General features: G+C 45.6%; 1 protein-coding gene across 2 annotated transcripts; it reads left to right on the top strand.

Moving 5' to 3' along the window:
• Positions 1-2931: 2931 nt before the first annotated feature.
• On the top strand, positions 2932-20238 carry ptenb (phosphatase and tensin homolog B; the record flags this gene model as incomplete). Of its 2 annotated transcripts, XM_080021875.1 has the most annotated exons (10): positions 2932-3010; positions 10148-10232; positions 11653-11697; positions 11927-11970; positions 12130-12368; positions 12920-13061; positions 15901-15972; positions 17329-17495; positions 19099-19350; positions 20059-20238. In XM_080021875.1, the coding sequence occupies 10 exons, from the start codon at positions 2932-2934 to the stop codon at positions 20236-20238; spliced, it is 1305 nt and encodes a 434-aa protein (XP_079878001.1). The 2 variants fall into 2 exon arrangements, with proteins under 2 accessions (XP_079878001.1, XP_079878002.1); XM_080021876.1 differs by lacking the exon at positions 15901-15972.
• Between the last annotated feature and the right edge of the window lie 3644 nt (positions 20239-23882).

Raw genomic sequence — 23882 nt, 5'->3', positions numbered from 1 at the left:
GCCGCGTGGCCGGTGCGAACCGGCGCCCCCCGTCGGTCGGTGGACAAAACACGCCGGTGAGAGGTTCTCCTCCCCCCGGCCCGACTCGGTTCTTGGCGAATCGTTCGATTTATTATTATTATTATTATTATTATTATTTTATTTTTATTTTTTTCGCGTTTGCCCCCGAGTTGTTGAATGGGGTTAAAAATCAAGATAACCGTGTCCCGAAAATCGCCGAGCCTGATTCTTTCAAACGTATCTAGCGTGAATCGCAAATATAATGTATTTCGCTCGGGTAATCTGATCTTGGTGGGCTGCGAAATACACCGGTCGCTTTCGATATGACTTGTGCCAAATGCCTCGGTCTCTCTTTTTTTTTTGTTTGTTTGTTTGTTTGTCTGCTGTGGGTTTTGATTTCGTTTCGTCAGTAAGCCCTCGGGGTTTTTCAGGTTCCCCAGCCCGGCTCCGACTCCCGAGTCATGTAGGATCCGTTCACCGCGAACGGATCGTTACCTGCCGCGCCGCCTTTTCGTTTTCCGCAGCAGAATGACCGCACGGCGCGCCGCGGTCCCGTTAACCCCCAAAACACGTCACGAAACGTCACAAACACGCGTGTCTGCACCGGGACCCACGCAATACTCACAGCGTGCAGTTTCCCATCGGAATTAGAGTAATAACCAAGGCATTGTGTTTCAGAGAAATCACAACAAAAACAACTTAGAAAACAAACAAAAAAAAAAGCTCAACTCATAAATATAGATCAAGATCAAGATCAAGATTTTTTTATTTGTCACATACATATACATACTTTCATACATATATGCAGTGAAATGTAATGCAACGCACCCGGTGATAACACACAATAAGTCCCTAGGAAAAAAAAGAAATAAAAGTAAAGAATTCCTTTCTAATAGACCGACTTACTGACTCCTAAAACGTAATACAGTAAGTGGAATACTTATAGAATAAGATAAAAATATATAGAATAAAATACAATAAAAATAAAATGAAATAAAATGGAATAGATAGAGGGAATATGCCTATGTATGTACAGATATGTGCAATTAAAGTGGCATGTGGCATATAACCATCTATTTTTGTTGTTGTTGTGACGCGAAATGTATTTTCCCCCTGTGATTATGAAAATGGTGGAAGTGGAAATATTTAATTTGTTTCAAGTGGTTCCAAAACTAAATCGGTAGATTTTTCTAAACGAGCGAAGCGTGTCATCGGTCGATCGGCGCAGGCTGCTCGCCTTTCATCCAAATAAACACTGAAGTTATTTATCGCTGAAGGAGTGCGTGGTGCGCACAGATGTTCCGTCCCTCCTGCTGGAAAATCGACAGAGCAGCTATGTTTCGAGGGCTTAATGTTTGATATCCATTCCTATATCAGATTACATCGGTGAAATGCTCATATTCTTGGGTGTGCTTCTGCAAAAAGTTGCGTGTTCATAACGGCAACTTCGATCTTTCATCTTTCAAGCCGACGCAGAGGTTCGCTGGGACCGTTTGTTTACTCTTTTATTGACTATGTCGCCAGATTTCTAAACGTCACCACTGCGTAAATCCTTATTCATAATAGCAAAAATAGCGGGCGTGAGCAAGGCAAATCCTCTTTAAATGTATGAAATTATGAATTATGAAATGATAAACATGTGAAAATTTGTATCATAACGTGTCGGCCAGTTTACACAAGGCTTGTTTATATTGCAGAATGCGTATTATATTATATTCACAAGTTGTTTGTGTTCACCCGGGCTAATCAACTATTTTTGCCTGGAAGCTCTTCCCACGTTGGTGATGTTGTGGGGGCTTTAGAAGCTGAAGGCCGAGATGAAAGGTCCTCTGGGGCAGACAGTTTGTCTTGGTGCAGAAGTTGTTTTATTTGACATTGATCTGTATGGTTAATGCAAACGGCAAACTGGTGAAATTTCAAGGCGGTGTTGGAATTGTTGATTTTATCTATCTATCTATCTATCTATCTATCTATCTATCTATCTATTGAACAATCGATCCCTTTAATTGCTGATTCTATCTATCTATCTATCTATCTATTGAACAATCGATCCCTTTAATTGCTGATTCTATCTATCTATCTATCTATCTATCTATCTATTGAACAATCGATCCCTTTAATTGCTGATTCTATCTATCTATCTATCTATCTATCTATCTATCTATCTATCTATCTATCTATCTATCTATCTATCTATCTATCTATCTATCTATCTATCTATCTATCTATCTATCTATCTATCTATCTATCTATATCTAGAGAGAGAGAGAGAGAGAGAGAGCGCTATCTGTCTGGGATGCCAGGTTTAAGGCCATCAGACGCTGAATTGTGGTAAGAGGTATGGCAACCCTGTGGGGCTGGCAGAACGCTCTCCGCTCTCCGGACTCCTCGCTCCTCTAGCGGTGACGGACGTGAGCGTCAGTCCGCTGCGTGTTCCAGTCAGAGGCGCATCGGAGAGGCTCCTCTCTCCGCTGTTCGGGGTCCAACCACGGCGTCGTCGGTGCAATCGCCGATTTGGACTACTCCCCTTCGGATTAACACGGCGCCCGGGAAGCTGGCATCTGATTGCTTTGTACGAAACGCGGATGGTTTTGTCTCCAATCGGGCGACTGGGAGATCTGGGCCTAAGGTCCCCGGCCTCGCCTGGTTTGAGACCCGGAAGACGGCGCTAGCTGCCGGGCCGTCCGTCTACCAGCAGGTCGGCTAGCCGGCGGACGCTAGCACCTTGATGTTAGCGGACACTCGTCGTTTTCTCAGTGGGTTTTGTATTCGGGTTAACCGGTGCGACCAGCAACTGACAGACGGGGCGGGTTGGGCATTATTTCCAGGTAAGATATAAGGAGGACCGCCGTGGAGAAGGGTTTCTGCACGAAGCAACTCCAGATCGTTTGTCCGGTTTCGAGGATCGCGAGGAGACGTGCGGGCACCGCTATGGCTGCCATCATCAAGGAGATAGTGAGCCGGAACAAAAGGCGCTACCAGGAGGACGGCTTCGACCTGGACCTTACCTGTATCCTTTCTCCGCCGACACTCGCTGCTCGGCGGCTAGCCGCTCGGCTAACGTTGGCCGATCGGGCTCCGCTCGGCTAACGCTAGTCGCTTAGCTAACGCTGGCGAGCCCCGAGCCTGCCGCGTTTCCGCACGGGTTTCAGTTGTGTCCGTCGGGTAAAACTGAACGTGTGTTCGCGACGTTAATCGCGTCCAACGTTCGAGCCGCTGTAGCCGGTGGGGGCTGGCTTGTGTTCCGCACAGTGCTGGCGCTCCACTTAGCCTGCGTTAGCGCTGTGCTTGTATTGGCGTTGCATCAGCGGGGGAGCTAAGTGGTGAGGAGGTGATCCACAGCGCGGTGGCTGCAACAAGATGAAGCTGCAGATGGATGTAAATACGCGGGGGGCTGGAGGAAATGAACGTCTTTCGGGATTGAATCGAAGCTCGGTTCCCAGTGCGGAACCACCGCTGTCATTCGTCTTTAACGGCTGCGAGTCCGAATGCACATATGGACAGTGACAGATGTATTAGGACCCCTCGCCCTCACAATTATGCATTTATTTTATCAATACGTGGATATTATGTGGTGTTAATAACATGTGTCTTCTTAACTTTTTGAACTCTTTAAAATTGTTGCGTCGTTTTTCATTGTTAGAGATTTCTATTCACAGTTACAGTCAGTTTTGCCTTGATCCTATTTAAATTTGAGATGAGCAATATTGCCTCAATTGACGACTGTGACTCATAAGCGAAACATCGAACAATATATAAATTAATCAGGATCGTGTGTGTGGGCTGGTATCTGTTGAAACTTGACAGAGGAGCCGCAGCTGCCCCTGTGATGCCCTTTATTCTAGCAGTGATTGGCCCTAGAAATGTATTGGAAGGATCGCCCATAAACATGGGAGTGAGGGATAATTTAGAGGGGGTCAAAGGTCACAGCGAGTCAGGAACAGATCCTCTGCAGCAAGGTATATGTATCACGCACACGCACTTTGATCCAAAAATCCAAGCCACAAACTTAGCAGCGAGGAAATCTGCGACTTTCTCTCCTTCGTCTGATTATTATTATTTTAATACAACGGCAGCCTCGGACGTTGCCAAAGCAGCTGCCGTGAGTTGCCAATATGCCAGTAATGGTCAAACTTCACCAGCGTTGGCTTGGAGTGACATAAGTAACATTGGCAGTCGCACTCAAAAATTTGGATCCTTTGGAGGCGGAGGAGCGGAGGCCACGACTGGAAGGGAACAAAATGAAATTGTCAAGTCTCTGGAATAGAGATTTGCACATTGAGCCAGAGAGAGACCGCGACCTGTTGGAACACATGGAACCTCTTGGGGGCGGGAATCAAACGTAATGGCGCACCATCAATTAAAATGTGAGGAAAGTGACGAGAATAATGCGAAGCACTTATTCCCGCACACTGTACTGCAATTCCAGTGCTGCGCTGTGAGGTGACGCTGTCGCTGGCAAGTACCCTGTTCGGCCCAAATGTTGCGATTTATGTTGGGTGTAATGTGTTGTTACTGAAAACTGCTTAGATGTAAACAGAATGGCAATCTTTTCATCCAGTGGTGTTGAGATTGGGGGGAGCGGAACCCAATCAACTATCTTCACAGATATCAAAACCTAGGTAGCTATAGGTCATAGTTAGAATTACTAGCAATATAGATATGGAATCTCAAATGTGCTTCATGCTGGTATTTTAACAAATTAAATCAAATTAAATGAGAAGACCAATTTCCAATCAGGAGTAGAATACAGGAACACTTCAGTTCTAGTAGCATACTTTTTGAATATAGTCACGAGATGCAAGGAACGTGTGTGTGTGTGTGTGTGTGTGTGTGTGTGTGTGTGTGTGTGTGTGTGTGTGTGTGTGTGTGTGTGTGTGTGTGTGTGTGTGTGTGTGTGTGTGTGTGTGTGTGTGTGTGTGTGCGCGCGCACACATGTCTGTATATATATATGTGTGTGTGTGTGTGTATATATTTTTTTTTTTGTGTGTGTGTATATATATTTATTTTTGTGTGTGTATATATGTATGTATACGTGTGTGTGTATGTACATATAAAAAAAAAAAAATACAATCAATAATTTCCACGAAAGATAAGATGCTGAAAGTTCAAGCAGTCGAAAGTGAAGTTTGTAGTGGGGTTACTGTAGGGTAACCAGGTGAAAATTGCATTAAATGATGGTACAGCACAGAAAAAAAAGGTTTAAAGTACAGTTCAGACAGCAACAAAGCTGTCTGAGAGGACCAGCGTTCCCAACAGCGTCAAAAAGGCAAAAAGAGAGATTGGCATCGTTTCTTTAAGGTGGAGGTCTAGCTGCACTTGCGGTACGATGCGGTGAAAACCATTTTCGTGTCTCTGCCATGGCGTTCTTTTCACTATTGTTTAGAAACTGGACTAGATTTAAAAAAGGCCTCTTTATTCGGATCACATCGGACATTTCCTAATTTATCTTTATTTACTTTAGTTATAAACCGTTGTTACCAGAGGAGTGGAGTTGCTGCTTTGTTCCAGAGTTGGCCGAGGATCCACTGCAGAGAATTTCCTTTGTGGCAGATCGGTGGCGCTCATTTACACCAGGGTACTTAAGTGGGGCAGGCGTCAGCCCTCTAGTTAAAGCACGGCGTCCCTGTTTTGTGAAGGAACGTTGGTTCTGTTCAACTGCACTTTCAATTATTTAAGTAATGTTTTGTTTTTTTGTTTTTTTTTTGTTTTTTTTTAAAGATGAGTTGGACATTAGTCTCAATGACTTGACCTTTGTGGTTGTTGCCGCTTACGGCGTCTTTGATCACGTTAGAGGCAAATTGGCGCGGCGTTCTGAGGGCTTTCGGCGTTCCAGATCCAACGCGTCACATATGTGTTCGTCTGATTAGGTTGATCTTCAGCATGACAGTTTGAGGCAACACCGAGGACTAAACATTTGGCAATGCAGTACCGCAAAATTCTCAAGGAAATCTTGGTGTTCTGCCTCGGTCTCGGGGCTCATAAACCCTCTCCTGGTCTGCTGGCCAGAGTGGCCCGCAGCCACATCTCGACACTAACCAGCCAGTCGGCGTCGGCTCCAGCGTGCAATTCCTGCAGCATCACTGAAGAGCGGTGGTTGCCGAACAAAATAGGTCATTTTGGTATGCATAATGAAATGGTTTTGGTGTGTGCCGTTTCTGTTACCTACCGTTTGTGGAAACGTCGTGCATGCACGGAGGCATCAGAAATATAGAGATCGAGATGAATGTCTTTTGTAGAATATGTGTGAGGCTGATGACTGTTGCTGCAATGCTGCTGAGTAGAGGGACTAGCTTGACAAAATAGGTCATTTTAGTATGCATAATTCAATTATTCTGTTGGTGGAGGAGACGGGGAGAACTCCCCATCGGGAGACCAAGAAAGGCAGCAGAAATTAGAACGGAACACAAGCCTACAATCCTTTTTTATTAGGTTGCTTTTAATTCCCGTTTAACTATTCAAGCCTATTGCACTGGTGCTCTGGTGTTTGTTTTTATTTTTGCATTTGAATTCTGTTGGATTTTCTGTGGAGCGCTCTCCCGACTGAATTTGTCAAGATTCCTTTTCAATTGCTCTGCTTTTCTAGGTTGATATTGGAGTGGCTGGCAGAGAGCGAGAGAGAGCGAATTAGACGCGAGCCAATATTCAATTTTACTTCCTTTAGAAAAAGAGAACGCCTACATAAAAAATAATTGCAGTGACTCATAACTGTCTTAAAAAAAAAAAAACAACAACTTTTTACTTACATAGTTATAAGATTGATTTTGGTTGCGGCTGCCTAAAAATGGAGGGAAAGAAAATGACAACTCGATGTTTTCTATCGCAACTAGTTATTTAACACTAACCTTAACTGTTTCTCCATGCACTGGAACAGTAAGCAAATATAGCCTTACAACGTGTGTGTGTGTGTGTGTGTGTGTGTGTGTGTGTGTGTGTGTGTGTGTGTGTGTGTGTGTGTGTGTGTGTGTGTGTGTGTGTGTGTGTGTGTGTGTGTGTGTGTGTGTGTGTGTGTGTTTTAACATGAACCTGTTAGTGGGGAGGCTTCAGTTGCCACACAAGCGGCTGTATCGATGATGTCATTGTTACAGAAGGAGAGAGAGAGAGGGCGAGGGACACTGAGTAAGAGAGAGAAAAGGTGCCAGGATGAGGGGCTAGAAAGAAAGGATTTGAAGCAGAGGACAAAGAGAAAAGACTTGCTGAGAGAGAGAGAGAGGGATGTATGAGGTGGAAAAGATGGAAAGGGAAGAAGTGTGGCTGAGGGGGCAGGCGAGATGTATGCAAGGGAGAGATGCGTGGTGGGGGAAAAGGTGAGGTAGTGATGCGGTAATCAGACAAAGAGGCAGAAGAGACGCTCTGAAAACACTGAGGTTTAAAAAAAAAAAAAGGCTTGTCGGCTGGGTGATATGGATGAGTTTTATTATTTAAAAAAAAAAAAAAAAACGAGACGGTCAATTTGTTTCCCTGCTGGTGCTTGAAAAATCCGACGGAGGTTCATCTTATTGAACGGCATTGTAAAGTATAACAAGCCAAAACTCTGGGTTTTCAAATAAAACTCCCTTTTTAAATATGACGGACTTTACAAGCGTGACTCTTATGTGGTGTCCTATTATTTATTTCGAAAGCAAATGTCGTGCCTTGGCAATGTCTTAATTTCTATGATTTATTTGAGGTTGAATTATCGCTCTAGGCCCTATTGTGAAGCGAAAGACGTAGGAAGGAAGGAGGGAAGCGAGATGGACGCACGCAGATGAGAGGCAGGATAGGAGGGACAAAGAAAGAAAGGCGGACGGAGAAATGTCCCCGAGACAAAGGGATATATCGTCAACCGCCTCAAACCCGCTTCGTTTTGACGAACGGTCACGCCGCGTGGACGCCGCCGGTCCCGTGGACGCGCGGCCTAAAAAGTCCGTGGACGTGGCGTCTCGAACCGCGCACGTGTATTTAATTTAATTTTTTTTCCTGTGCCACAGTTGAATGCCGTGAGTTCTGCTTCGATCCTTTAACAGACTGGGCAGGTATCGTGACGTGCATTGATTGTGCCTAACGTGTTTGCTTGTTCCAGAGACTGGGACGAGCAGGAGAGGAAAGGAGGGAAAACGTTGAGGGAAGTTGCTGTGTAGGACTGGGCGAAATATTGACAAAATCAATCGTCCTCACGTTTATGGATAAACACCTCGATATTGATCATTGGACGATATTTTGGAGATGCCAACCGGTGCTTCATAAGGACCAAGCAGGTGGATGCATTGATGAGAACTGAAGTGCAGGGAGTTGCACTGGCTTACTGTGATTAGATGGGTAACCACAATCCCAGGCAATATCTCGCCCCGTATCACGATATAGATATCAAACCGATATATTGTCCTGCCCAACAATCTGGATATATGGAGAGAAAAGTGTCCCACTTGTCTGCTTTGTGGGGGGAAGCCATTTGACCCTCGACCTCTGGAAATGAAAGAGATTGTAACCGGGACGGAGATCAAATCTGGTCCCTCGCTCAGGAGGAGGAAGAGGGTAAAGGGAAAGCGTGTCGCAGAAGAGGGTGGTGGATGCGAGATTAAGAGCAGGGAACCCGGCGGGCGATTGAAGGTGCAGATGACTATCTGAGCTTTGCAGCAGCGCCCCTGTCTTCTTAGAAGACGATAAATATCTGGAGAAAAACCTCCAACCAGATAAAAGTGGGGTCGCTTCCATCTTTGAGGACTTCAATGGTGGTCAGGGCTGGAAGCGCCATCTGATCTCGAGCTCCGAGCCATTGTTTTTTGTTTAACGGTAATAACTGAGACGCTTTGGGATCATGACCAGACCATAATGATCGACAGACAAGGCTTGCCTCCATGTGTCCAAAATGCAGAATATCTCCCTCCTCATTTCAGTTCAACGCAGCTCCCGTTATCTGATTGTGCTGGTGATGGTCGGCGATACAGCGCCCCGTTTTAGTGGCGTTGGACCGACGTGCGTGTTAGTCCATCGCAAAAGGTAGTAAATCCGTTCTTCAACAGACATATCAATGATGTCATTATTTCAGCCAGAGGAAAGGGAGGGAGAGGGGGAGGGAGGGAGGGAGAGGGAGAGAGAGAGACGCAGTGAAAAGGGATTAGGGATACTGGAGACAATCTCACATGGCTGTTTTTAAGCTTTTGTTCGGCCATATGAAGAAGTCCTGGATCAAATGGAATTGTGGGGGGAGAGGGAGGGAGAGAGAGAGAGATGAGGCAGGGAGAGGGCAGGCTTCTGTCAGACATGTCTTTGTCTATGAGTCTATGATGTCATGATTCAAACTGCAGGAGCGAGGAGAGAGACGGGTGAGATCGGGAGGAAAGGGACGGGAGATCGGGGGGGGCGAGATGTGTGACAGAGTGAGAAGGAGCTGACTGGAGTGAAAGGGAAATGCCGAAGGTGGTGAGGGGTCGACGTGATGCGGATTAGGCGTGTGAAATACAGACGGAGACGGGGGAGAAGAGGAGTGAGCGCAGTCGATAGCCACCGACCGACGCCGCTCTTTCACTCGCTGTAGAAAGCGCATTTCACAATATTTTTGACCGAATACTGCTGCATCGATCATTTGCTGTTTATTTCGGGGGGTGACTTGGTGCTTCCGTAAGACATTTACACACAAGAGAAACATTCGGCTCTCACATGGATATTACGGACACCCAGTCGAGGCATTGTTTAGAACAGTCGACAGAGTTCCAGATATTGCAGGAATCTACTGTACTCTAGCCTTAAAGACGGCATTTCAATATACCATATTGCATGACCAAAATCTATAAACAATAATGATTGACGTGAAATATATATTTTTTTCTCCCTTAGTGACAATTAACATACTTCTATGTGTTAAAAAAAATTAAAAAAATAAATAAATCTTGAACACATCTGATGCTGTTCTTGGTGATTTCTGTCTTTGAAGGGGTGTTCACCCGTACCCCAGCTTGGCCTGGTGTGGGATTTGCACCGAAACCGACAAAACAGAGTGAACGACAAATGAAATCAGATGTGAATGTTTATCTAGTAGATTTCAACTGAATAATAGATGAGTTTTTCTCCCTTTTTTTTTTTTTTTTTTTTCTTTTTGCCTCGTCCCCTGAGCGTGGGAGAAAGCTTTGGAGTCCTGCTGTGCATTTCCTCAACCGTGCCTGTCTAGATATATACCCCAACATCATAGCCATGGGCTTCCCTGCAGAGAAACTAGAAGGCGTCTACAGAAACAACATAGACGATGTTGTACGGTAAGTGTGTGTGTGTGTGTGTGTGTGTTTGTGCGTGCGCGCGCGCGCATCTAGGGATGTCACAAGCACCATACACCGTCTCAGCGGGTGCTTTGGTACCAAGTCAGTGGCAGAATTCCTAAAAGGTGACTGTTTTTCTACAGTCGCGGCAGGTACTGAGTTGGTACCGCACGGCTGTGCGACTTGCCACAAGCGGTGATGTTTGGAAAAAGCTGCACGACGACAAACAAAAACCCTCTGCCAAAAACAGGCAGCAAGAGTCGTGCGTAGAAGTGCTTTGAAAGGATGTTCATACAGTAGGAACCGTGTACAAACGGTACCATTGAGAGTTTCAAACGAGAAGGAAACAAATGGAACCCAACCAGCACCAGGAAGAGCGACACCCCAGCCCAAGCAGGCATCAGTGAGTTTAAAATGACAGCATATCATCATGGTGCAAGGGTTACCCCGAGGCCCGACACTAATCTTTACAAGTGGTTGCCAGTTGACAACCATACATCAGGATTGGGACGCCGAGACTGACAGAATTATCGCCAAATTGTATTCATTTTATAATCAAGTTACAATTATCCGGCTCTTATCTAAAAACTTTTAATTAAATATGGAAGTGGTTGCCGAGCAGACCGTGCGGGATGGTTGGCCCAGATCTGGTTTCCCAAGGCAACTGGGCAACTATTACAATCTGGTCCTGCCTGAACTCCACGTTGCCGTTAGTTTTTGTTTTGGGACAGCGGACGTTGCTGTGTCGCAGACTATTTTCAATTTCCATACGCCTATGTGCCATGGCTATTACTTCATGTTTTGAGCTAACTGTCGCCGGTAGTGGGCTACTGTCCTTACCCTTCTGTCGAATGTCTCGTCAAATTATAACGTTCGCGTTTTTTAATTGAGAATCGTGACGGATGGTCTGATGCGGTACGTTTTGTGTATTTTGTATTTCAACTTGACTGAATGCAAACACGTTTTTTTTTGCCTTGGACCGCCATTCAAAAGCTTTTAGCAGTCCTGTTCCTGTATTCCTTGCCAGGAAAACAACAACCAGAATAGTATTGATTACTGTTCAATACGTGAAGGCCAAAAGGTTTTTTTTATTTTTGTTTTTATTTTGAATAAAGGAGTGGATTCTGAAGCACGTGGGGTTTCAGGGTCAATGTATTAGCTCTTGGGCATCATGGACTTTGCATCAGCCACTCAGTCTTTGTGAGGACCCTTGTTGTTATGTGGTCGCTGCCTTTGCGACCCTTTCAGACCCCCGCGTGAGAGTGAAGTGAGGTTCCGCCCACATCATGTTCACCTCTCTCTTTTCTCTCCCAGTAAATAACAGTCTTTTGCCACGAAATGCAAGCTTTTATCGTTTGCTTGTTAAGTGTACAATGTAAGGGTGCAGTCTGCCTCACCGTCCTCCCGTTCTCTCTCCTAGGTTTCTCGATTCCAAACATAAAAATCACTACAAGATCTATAATCTGTAAGTATTGTTACTTTTTCCTCTACCTTTTTATTTCCTTTCACCGTTCTGATATTGGCCGTTTGATAAACAATTGGAAACCCAACTATGAAGACTGCAACGTCGTGCTGTTTGGATATGATGGGTCACCTTGGCCATACGGCGTGTTCCACTGAACCCTTACAGGGACGCGTTGCAAGGTTATTCTGAGTGTTTGCTGACGCTCCTCCTCTTGTTTCGTTTTCCCAAGATGCGCGGAGCGGCATTACGATGCAGCGAAGTTCAACTGTCGAGGTAAGATGGCTTTCCCTTGCGGATAGCCCATTTTCTTGACATTTTTCTTCCCATGATCTTGCTTCCTTACGTCTTAAATGAAAATGTATTTTTGTTTTATTATTATTATTATTATTATTATTTATTTTTAATTTTTTTTAATTTTTTATTTTTGTACAGTGGCCCAGTACCCATTTGAGGACCACAACCCCCCCCAGCTGGAGCTGATCAAGCCGTTCTGCGAGGATCTGGACCAGTGGCTGAGCGAGGACGACAACCACGTGGCGGCGATCCACTGCAAAGCCGGCAAGGGCCGGACGGGGGTCATGATCTGCGCTTACCTGCTGCACCGGGGCAAGTTCTTCAAGGCACAGGAGGCCTTGGACTTCTACGGGGAAGTCAGGACCAGGGACAAAAAGGTACGACGGATCAACAGAATCCAGCCACCGCCCCTTACCTGATAAGTCATGAGGGGCGTTGACGGTATTGCAGAGGAGCGGGATGCACTGGTACCACGTTTTCCCCACCGATCCGAAATCTATAAGTGTCCAGCGATACGGTTTACCAGTCCAACTCCCATTTTTCTTCAAAAGTGACACGTAACATGAACTGAGAATGATGGGGTTTTTTTTCTTATCTAAGTTGGATATGGCTCTTGGTGTCCGTTTTATCTGTCGTGGATGTTCTCCGATATGCGTACCTGAAACCAGTTGCTGCTCCAAAACAATTGAATTATTTTGTTAATTGATCGAATTTCTGAGTCGATTTGAAAGTTGTGAAATCAATGCTAGGTTTGGGAGTTACGCCACCATTTTGCCGCTTAAATTAAATACCACCAGAGTCACTAATTTAAAGTATTTCATCGACCCTGCCAATAATATCTCATACCAGTATCAGTATTGGTCCGTCCCCAGTCACATGGTCGAGGGGCATTGTGACGTGTGATGTTAACACGTGTGTTTCTCTACAGGGTGTGACCATCCCTAGCCAGCGGCGGTATGTTTACTACTACAGCCACCTGCTGAGGAACCATCTAGAGTACAAACCGGTAGCGCTGCTCTTCCATAAGATGGTGTTTGAAACGGTACCAATGTTCACCGGAGGGACATGCAGTAAGTCCCCCTCCTCCTCCCGATTTGTCTATGTTTTGAGTCACTTTGTGGGGTCTCTCACTTTAGCGTCAGCCTCTCGCTCGCTCGTGTGTCTGCAAATCGAAATCGTATTTGTAAAATGATCCGGCGAGGGAAATGTGGCTTCAAGATTGGGGCTTACAATAGAAATTAGGGGTATATTTTTGATTTTAAAACCCAAGACAAGCTCTGGTTACGTACTTCCAGGAGCAGCTATATTCTCAAGATTGACAGGTGGCATACAAAGCTTGAGTTGAAATATACAAGATTTGGAAGTTTCATGTCAGAAATCCCCTGTTCTGCACCTAAATGTAGGCCTATAGGCTTGAACTAGAATATCAGTTCTCAGTTAACTCTAAGTTAAATTTTTATTTTATGATTGATCGCGTTGTTGTCAGGTGCAACACCCCATAAAGACAGGACATTGATGCCATTTTTTAGCATTAAAATGACAGCCCCTTTAGAACGCTTAGAATGCAAAGATCACTGGTGAGATATATCTCTTCTTTTTAATCGAATGATTAACAAACTCAACCTGCGTTTCCTTCTATGCATCTCCATTTCCTGTCTGTTTCAACATTCCAGCTCATTTTGTTTTTTTTTTATATTTTTTTATTTTTATTTTTAAATGCAACTTTCATACGCTTTACACTTGACCCTCTTGCTCCTCTGTCAACTTGGTCCGTGCCTGTTCGGGACCCTCGCTTCTACCTGATAAACACACAAACCCACACTGTTACACACTTGGGAGCTCAGGTCGGGTGACTTATATTCCACCGATTTCTAAAACGGTGTTGGCAACTATTGGCTTATAATGACGAGAGAAATAGTAAGAATAGTACACAAAGACTAAACTTCACCAAAACCCAAGTACATCTTTTTTTTTTTTTTATCTTATTAAAAAAACAAAACGGAACAGCCCCCCCAGGGATCAATAGCCTTATCATGTCTACATTTTACATTCTGGATAAAGTTATTTTCTGCCGTTCTGAGGCTCGAAGTGAGGATCTTCGTCACCGACTGAAAAGCGGGCTCCGGAGATGGAAATGCTGGAGCTTGTTTTGCAGACGTTGGTTGTTGGACAGCGGGGGCTTTGACTCACGAGTCGTAGTCAGGACAGACGCACTTGAAGTGCTGTAGTTTGGTGAGCTGCATCACCTCGTAAGGCCAAATACTTTGCATTTAAAAGATGGTGTTTTGTGTTTCTCACCTCTCTGCAAATCTGTGTTGTTTACTTTTTGTTGTTGGTTTTTTTTTGGGGGGGGGGTTGGAAACACATCAGGGCTTGGTTCCCACTGTCCCTCTGACTCTCCCACTCCGGGCGTGCAAAGACTCACCTGCCTTGTGCAGTGGGATGTACTGCGGTGCATGGCTTTGCTCTGGCTTGTAGTAATGGACACATGCCTTTGGTTTCAGGCGGGGCCTTAGGGGCCCAACAACGTTCCCTTTACCTCAGTGGTGTTACTAGCGCTTTGAAGGTGAAGCAAGTTTTGATGGTTCTCCGAAAAAAATAAGATAAAAGCAACCTGTTGGGGAGAAGGGTTGCCATGCTCTCCTCACAGGAGCAGCTGCACACTGTGAAGGTGGCGTGATATAACAACTGGCTTCTGGACAAGCTTTTTTTTTGTAGGAGAATCTGCCAAAGTAAGAGGGCACTTTATTAAAGGTCATGGGAGGAAAGATGAGTGTCATTCTGGCAAGCTCCTCTTCCACCATTCTTCTTGTTTTCCATTGCAGCAACTCCGGCACAGTACGTTTTGTCCAACTTGAACTTATCACGTTCAATTTTTATTTTTTATTTTTCCTCTCTTGCTGTGAACTTCTAAGATCCGATGTCGGAGAAGATGTGTTGCTTTGACCCACCGCCCCTTGACCTACATCGTGCCTTTGGAGTGCACTCAGTGCATCCTGCCATGGATATAGCCGGTCCACACTTTCCCCCCCCCAAGATCCCATCCAAAAATCTGAGCTCTGATTTCGTTGCTTGAGACAAAAAAAAACAACGGATCTAATGAGCGTTCTTGTCGTATTAACTAAGATTTGGATGTAAAATGGCGGGACGCGTGCCAGCAAACTGTCTCGCGGCCCTGTCTTTCCAACAACCGTCGGGTCCATGATGTCAATCGTTTCGTGGCTGGAGAAAGCCGCCCGGTTCTTCAACTGCGCAAAATATTCCACAGCTCTCTCCCTGATTTTTGCTTCTTCCCGTACCCAACCCTGCAACTGGAACGGCAACGGTTGATCGACAAGGGAGTTGGAGCGATGGGGAGACCTGCGAGGGAGGGGGATGTTTGGATTTATTTTGAACCCGGGGGGACAAGTTTGTGGAAGGATCTTCCACTCTCGGTAGAGATGGAACGTAGTATTCCTGTGCTTGTGGACGTCGTCCTGTCACCCCGTCTCCTATTTTTCTGCTCTCCAATCCCATTGGTCACCTCAACAACACACAGGAAAACGTTACTAATCGTTGCTACAGGGAAGTAAAGGTACTAAGAGAGGGGTTTTATTTTGAGACCTTCACTGAAATGACCACAACACAATGTCCCACATGCACGTCCGGAGTCGATGTGTCCGCCCTGAAGAGTGTCTTCATCGCGTTTCCATATATTTTTTAAACTCCACCCCCAACCACCACCCTCCTATCTACACACACAAATCTCCTCATCTCTCCAGTCACAGTGGTTGCGTGCGTGCGTGCGTGCGTGCGTGCGTGCGTGCGTGCGTGCGTGCGTGCGTGCGTGCGTGCGTGCGTGCGTGCGTGCGTGTGTGTGTGTGTGTGTGTGTGCGCGCGGTTGTGTTGACTTCTCTCTTTCTCTCCAAGGAGACTCTGCTGTTAAAAACAAGAGCGAGGCGATGATTCCTCATGGCTTCAGGAGAGGGAATTGGCACTGGGGTAAAAAAAAAAACGATTTACTCTAATCATTCCCATAGAGATAAAGTATACATGTGTACCTTAATTTGCACTTAATATTTCCATATCAATGTACCCTATTGTGTTATGTTTGCATATTTATCTTTTTTATTATATATAAATTTTTTTACAAAATCAAAAATGTTCTATTATTTTTATTATTCATAAACCTAGTTTTACATTGTTGACACTGTTGAGTTTTTAGTTTTATTTCCCAGATTTTAAGACCTAAATGATGTGAACACCCTCTGTCGTTATTAGGTACCAACAAATGTTATCCAGTAAAAACAGATAAAATTATGCAAGCCATAGTTAAAGCGCTTCTGCTTAACAGCTAGTTTACATTACCCACCATGCCTGTATTCCATGTCGTAGCTGCCACTCGGGGTTGAACAGAGTTTTCCCCATCTTGGAGATGGTTTCGATCGAATGTATTCGGGAAGGAAGATCGGCTTCCCCGTGCCCCTAAAGAACTCGTGGAATGTGAAATATCACTCGCAGCGGGGCGCCGGCTTTCTCGTCCAACGGCCACGTTGGCAGCCGGATCCCAAAACCGGGTCATTTTCATTATTTTGGTGAAGATTTCCGTCATCGATGGCTGTCATTATTCCGTCTATCAAACAATCGACAGAAAGAGCAAACGCGGAAGATTTGAGTTCAGCAGGAAGATTGAGACACACAAATCAACTTAATCCTCCCAACCCCACCACCGCTCACTCTCTGGCATGCATCTGTTAACTCCACTGCTGCCTCCACCCCTCTTACTCCTTTCTTTTCCCTCCTTGCTTCTGTGCAATCTCTCTCCGGTGGCTAGCGTCCGTCGACCGGGTTGCCAGTTCCGCAGCCAGCCGGTCTAGTCTGAGCCTCGTCTTAGCTTTGTGAACGTGAACGACTTGACGTGCTGTGGCGCTTCCCTTTTTTTTTTTTTTTTTTAATTGAGCGCAAAGGGAGGGCTGCGCGGGCAGCAGAGCAGGCCAGACGCAGGAGGGTTGGTTTCCCGGGGGGGATTCGTCCCAGCGCAGGGAGCATCTACGTGGGGGTCTATTGTCTTGAGTTAAATTTTTTTTTTTTTTAATACTTCTATCTTTCTATTGGATTGTATTTATTTTGCCTTGCATACTGTTCACTAAGTACCAATTATAATCCGCTGCACATGGGTGTTGTCATCAGATACACCTGTGTAGGTAATAATGTGGTCGTAGTCAGTCACTTTGAAACGCCGCTAAACTGTTATACGTGTGTGTGATAGGCGAGTTAGAAAGCATGCCTTCAAAATAAGAGCGCACGCTAATCTGCTTGGTTGTAACTGCTGCCGCCCCCTTGCCCCCACCCCGCCAGATCCTCAGTTCGTGGTGTACCAGCTGAAGGTGAAGATCCACACGTCCAACCCGGCCCACACGCGGCGGGAGGACAAGCTGATGTTCTTCGAGTTCCCTCAGCCTCTGCCCGTGTGCGGCGACATCAAGGTGGAGTTCTTCCACAAACAGAACAAAATGATGAAGAAGGTGAGCGCTCCGCCGAATAGCCAAATCGCTTTTAAGACGAGCTCTTGCGAAAACCGGAGGAGCGGTGGATCGCGTTCGGTGCTTCCTGTGCGGCCTCTTAATACCGTCACATTGTTTATTATATTTAGTTTTATTTATTGCGGCGTTATTATTTTCCAGCTTTTTCAGCTCATCAGCGTGTTTGTGAGACGGAATGTCTTCTCACTCAGTTGCGCCGTGAAAGGCCAGAGCAGATGTCGCGATATATTTTCGCCAGGGATTCCAGTCGTATCTATTAGGGATGTAACGAAAGATCAATATGCTTGACAAGCACATTATCCACTACTCGATCAATTCTCTTAGTAAGAGTATTGATATTCAATTCTTCTATTGGGTGAGAAACATCGTTCGGAAAGCTGAGGTTGTATTGCACCGACATCTGACACCAAACTCAAATAGGGTATTCGAGGAGACCCTCAGCACAGAATTGGATTTTTACTTGACATATAAGAATTGAAATGATCCCGATTCAAATATTCAGGGCGGCTCAAGCCATCGGCAGAGGATTAAATTTTAGGGTTTGGCATTGGTATTGGCCCATACGTAGAGTTGATACAAACTGATACTGATATATCGGTTTGGCCGATATGTCGGGCATTATTTGACTTTATTTTTACCACATCGGATCGGCAGTTGTGCAGCCGATGTTTCCCGGTTTTGAAATAAGTGTAATAAACCAATGAACATTGATTATTTATCCTGTACTTGTCTGTTTTACACTACACTACACACTTTTAAGTTGCTCACCAAAATAAGCACAAAGATCCGACTAGGCATTATAAATCCATCCATGTTTGTTTACACTCGCGTTGAGACAGTGCTCTCCAAGCAGGAAGCCATGCTGCGTTCATGGGAAACTCAGACAACTCATTTGTTCGAAGTGACGATGCGTTCACTGGAGCTCGGGGAAACCAAATTAAATATTTGATTTGAAATCATCTTTTACATTTATTTTATCTATCAAAAAGTTGTTTGTGTTTTTATTTTTATTTATTTGTTGATAAATTTTATGTTCTAAAATATAGAAACGTAAAAAAAAAAAAAAAAAATTCCAATTGGTGAAATTTTTTTGCACTTTTTGAAAAATATCGGTCAAAACATCGTTAAGCGGTGGGCTAGGACTCTCCAAAATCGAGATCAGCATCAGACCCAAAAATCTGGCATTGGTCGGGCTCTTGCTGGTACTAGTACTACTAGTGTCTGGTCACTGCAATTACAGTTGTTATGATCATGACATTTCTAGTTGCAAATTAATTGTCAATACCATTAATTCTGATTAATAATTGAAATGTCTTTTTTTTTTATGCCACTATGATAGCATAAGCTTATAATAATCTAATAATACTAATGTCCTGCTGTTGCAGAAGAGCTATTGACATTGAACATTGAAACATACATACATTTTAGGCTTAAATTTTGTACGGCAACATATGATTGTGGCAGCTAATGATTTTACAAAACGATGAGCACTAACAGCTCCACTATAACGCGACGGTGTAATAACGGCGCGCGCGCGCGCGTCGACTGCGGCAGCTCTAACGGCGACTCTTGGCATCCCCCCCAGGACAAAATGTTCCACTTCTGGGTCAACACCTTCTTCATCCCTGGGCCCGAGGAGAACGCCGAGAAGCTGGAGAACGGCAGTGCCGGAACACCCCGGGATCCAGCCGACGGAATCTTCCAGAACCTGGCGCCCGGAGGCGGCGGCGGGGGCCGAGAGAATGACCGAGACTACCTGGTCCTGTCTCTTACCAAGAACGATCTGGACAAGGCCAACAAGGACAAGGCAAACCGAAACTTCTCCCCCAACTTCAAGGTACCCGTTGGTCTCTTTGATTGATTTCCAGCGCTCGTCGTTTACGCCGCTGAATGCGGGGGGTTAATAGCGGGGTCCGATATCTGTCCGACACCAGGTTGATGCTTCATAGCGATTGCGATTTCCAACGTTGGTGACTTTAACTTTTTATTTTTATTTTATGACTATATTTTTTTTAAGTCTCTTTTTGAGGCAATAACGTTAAATGCTCCTGAAGAAGAAGAATGGATTTAATGTTCGTCATTATGTTGAAATGAGCGGGAAAGGGATTGTTTTAAGCCCCGCCCTCTTCAGTGAAGGCCTTTGGATCGGTACCCGGCATGGGCCCTTTCCGAAAATGTCGGACTCTGAAATGATATCATCTTTTGCGTCAAACTCGGATCCTTCAGGGAATGACAGCCCGGCAGAGGTTGACAATTCCAGACTCTGAAAAAAAGGCCCGCCGTGTTTTTGCGCGCCCCACACACACACACACACACACACACACACACACACATACACACACACACATACACATACACATACACGCCGGTGCCTGTTGTGTGAAGGTAGTTGTGTGTCTTTGTTTGTGCGGCAAATTGAAACCTTCCCCTCTCTCTCTCTCTCTCTCTCTCTCTCTCTCTCTCTCTCTCTCTCTCTCTCTCTCTCTCTCTCTCTCTCTCTCTCTCTCTCTCTCTCTCTCTCTCTCTCTCTCTCTCTCTCTCGCAGGTAAAACTGTACTTTACCAAGACGGTGGAGGAGGGCGCCAACTCGGACGCCACCACCGCCTCGGTGACGCCGGACGTGAGCGACAACGAGCCGGACCACTACCGCTACTCGGACACGACAGACTCTGACCCCGAAAACGAACCCTTTGAGGAGGAACACACACAAATAACTAAAGTGTGACGCACTTCTACACAAAAAAGAACCCCAACAAGAGAGACTAGCTAGCGGTTAGCTAAGGGGGTGTAACTGATGTGACGGACCAGTGACTGTCCTCGGGACTCACCCTCCCTCCCCTCCCTCCCTCCCTCCCCTCCCCTCCCCTCCCCTCACCCTCCACCCCCACCCCCCTCCCCCGTCCCAACCGCCCAAGAGAAGGGGGCAGCTGGACAATCAGATGGGGGTCAGAGTGGAGGGACGGATACACATGAACGAATGAATGGACGCGTAGAGGACATTTTAATATTAAGGAGTAAAACTTGAATATTAAAAACTGAGGGACATGTAGACCTATATAGAAACTACACCCAAGACGTCTGGTAAAACGCCACACACACACTCACATATATACGGTCTGTGTGTGTGTGTATATGTGTGTGTATGTATGTGTATATATATATATATATATATATACACACACACACATACACACAAACACAATCACAATCATGCTTCTTCGTTACTTTCCCTCCAGCTTGGTTTGGGGGGCGGGGGCGGCTGTGCTGACTAGGATTTTGTTTTGTTTTTATTGTTGTTTTTTTTTGTTTTTTTTGTTTGTTTCGTTAAATCATTTCCGTTTGCCTCACACTGCGTTTTTTCCGTCTGCAGAGATTTTTTATTTTTATTTCTTTTCCCCCGGCAGTGTAGGGGGGGCGGGGGAATGGTAGTGTAGCGCTCTCTCGCTCTCTCGTGCTCTCTCTCTCCCCCCCCCCCCCCTCCCTCAGTTTCTTTGACCTTCTCGATCGATGGCGACCCAGATCAACCTGATTGCGTTGTCGACTTGCGCGCCCGGCTGCATTATAAAAGCAAGGCAGGCTAAACCTGAGCGATTTATAAACCCAAAGTTAAGCAATTAAAAAAAAATAATAAAAAAAAAAAATCGGCAAAAAGCAAATCTTTATATTGGTTTTGTTTGCTTACATTCTCAAGGGGATTTCCAGGCCTAGAACAGCAATAAGTAAATTTGGCATCCCCTGTAAAGGTACAAAGGTTGGGGAAACCTCTAATGGCAAATCCAAATTGGCATAGCAGTGCATCTCAAAATAATATAGGCTTCCTACGATCTCATTAAAAACCCGGAGAGGAACCGTGACGGGCGGGGCCGATCACAGGCCGAGAGAGGAGTCACCTTGGATTAATCATGGTAATGTAACAATGAAGGAGAGAGTTGGGATTATTCGCAATCTGCCGCAGTTCTTGTCAATCATCCAGTGTGCAACACACAGGCAAACCCACACACACACACACACACACAAGCTCCACACTATCAATACTTGCTGTGAATGATTGTCCTTAGTGCTTTTGGTTTTCTGTGGTGACGTTCAGAGCCCCTGCAGGTGTCCATGCCCAATTCTGTCTTTTCTGCTTGGATCCGATCCCCCCCCCTTTTTATTTTTTTTTTCTCTCCCCCTTTTGACCCACATCCTCCAACAGACCTGGAGATTAATACCTAATGGTCCAAGTTACCCCAGCCCCCAAAGTTAAGCCAAACTTCTTCCGTTCGAAAAAGGTTGGTTTTTTTTCTGTTGTTTTTTTTTTTTTCTCACCGTCTGGAGCAAAGTGAAAAGGGAAAACGCACGGAATTCCAATCGGGACCGGGATCCTGGCCCTGGCTGTATCGGATGTGTATCAGGTCTCGGGGCAAAAATGAATGTGGTCGAAAGTGAAATGGAAAAGTTAATGTCCCCCCCCCCCGCTGTAGCCACAACTCAAAAGCCGGGGCCACTCTTACCTGCGGTCTGAACATAACCTCCTCGTCTTTCTGTTGGTCTTCTGGTTTCACCCGTCTTTGCAACACGAGGACTGCCGGGCTACCCCACCTGGTCGGATTTGAATCCGTGAGCTATATGACGAGACCGGCTACTTACATTCCTTTTAAGCTATGTCTCGCACGCGCCGCGTAAAAGGAATGTGCTTGAAACTCCTCTGCGGTTTTGGCGTTCTTGCCCTTTTCACGACAGTTCATTGGAACGCCATTGTCTCCCCATGCGCCAGGCCCGATCGATCAATCAGTCAATCAATCCATCCATCCCAAGGGGCCCGTGCGTCGCTCTAATCATTTATCTCATCGCCCCTATTTTTAACCAAGCAGCCTGTTTTTTTGTTTTTTTTGTTGTATTATTTGAGGAAAATTGCACCCCGTCGTGGAGTTTTATTCGGGGGTTTGAGCCGCGGGAGTCGTCGCTGTCATTTCTCGCAAAACCCGCACGCTGACGGCGATCGGCCTCTCATTTTTACGGCCCCCTGTTTTTCGAGAGGGGCGCGCGAGTGGACAAGCGAGAGCCCGTGACCGTTATCTTTCGAGCGCCCGGTTGACATTTTTTCCTCATTTCCGTAGGCTGACAGCGCAAGTTCAGGACGGTCAGGAAAGGAAACCCCTTCTTCGAACGGATCATCGAACCCGCATGCACTTCTCAGACTTACAATGCAATAAGAAAGACTTAACAGCAAACAAACCGAATATAGGAACATATCGGTGATTTGTAAAATTGCAAAATCCCATCAAAAAAAATGTTACTTTTATTTTTTTGAATCGGACACCGAATGGCGCAGTGAAAGTAGCCACGGCTGGTTGATGGCCCCCTCCCGACTTTCTTTTAAAGAGTTACACACGTCAGACGAGATGATTGGCTCTTACGGTGTCCAGGTTGTCAGACAGGGTTGCACTTTTTTTTTTTTTTTTAACATTGGACCATGACTTCTCCTCGTGACAAGGGGTTTGGCAGGAGGGGGCCGCGCTTCGCCGCGCGTGTTGGTGCTCTCCCACTAGGCCATTCAACCAATATGCCAGCGTTCAGTCGGTGCATCATCGGGGGCCGGGGGCTCAGATCCTGCCCCCTGTGTTCGTTTGCCACGTCCTCCGACCAGGAGTAAGCTGTCCCCGGGGCCCCATCTCTTTTGGGTTCAAACTGGACAGGTTTCCCGTGGTCTTGGGCAGGGGCCTTTTTATTGGGGGGGGGGGGTTATGCTTAGGAGTGTGTCCCAACGGATAAGCTTAGGTCTAGTACTGAGATCCCGCCTAAGCCCATGATTGACTATTGTTGAGCCTTTTAATTGATTTCTGGCCGTCTGAGGTGTGGTGCTAACATCCCCAGCCAGGCTCTTAGTTATGCCTATTGTCTATTCCATCTGTGGTGCTCTCTCTAACTGCCAAACGACACAGTCGAAACGTGACCCCGGTCACTACAAGCTCCCTCCAACAGCAGAGCCAGCAGTACGTGTAAGCCGACTGTTAAAAAGCGAAGTAGTAGCAGCTATCAGGGTCGTTGCCCCCAAGTCAAGCACTTTTTTTTCTTTCAAAGGATGCGACATCATCTTTAACACAGCCATGCCTCCTCGCTTGCAAGACCTGCCCCGCGCATCTGTCCTGAATTCATTACTAGTCGTGCTGCGAAGCAACTGAAATGTGTATTGTGACAAACTATAGACATGTGAGAGTTTGGTCAATCTGCAGTTGTTCCCAAATGTCGCCTTGTCTTATTCACTGTACAGGGTTCAACGGTTGCAAAGTATTGAGTGTAAGGACCTTGATTCTGGTTGGATCATTCATTAGGCCTAATTTTTTTTTTATTTTATTTTATTTATTATTTTTTTTTTTTTTTGGTGTG

This window comes from Zeus faber, assembly GCF_960531495.2.
Source record: "Zeus faber genome assembly, chromosome: 20".
NCBI classification, from domain to species: domain Eukaryota; kingdom Metazoa; phylum Chordata; class Actinopteri; order Zeiformes; family Zeidae; genus Zeus; species Zeus faber.
Note: the sequence above shows the minus strand (reverse complement) of the source record. Positions and strands in the feature narration are given on the sequence as shown.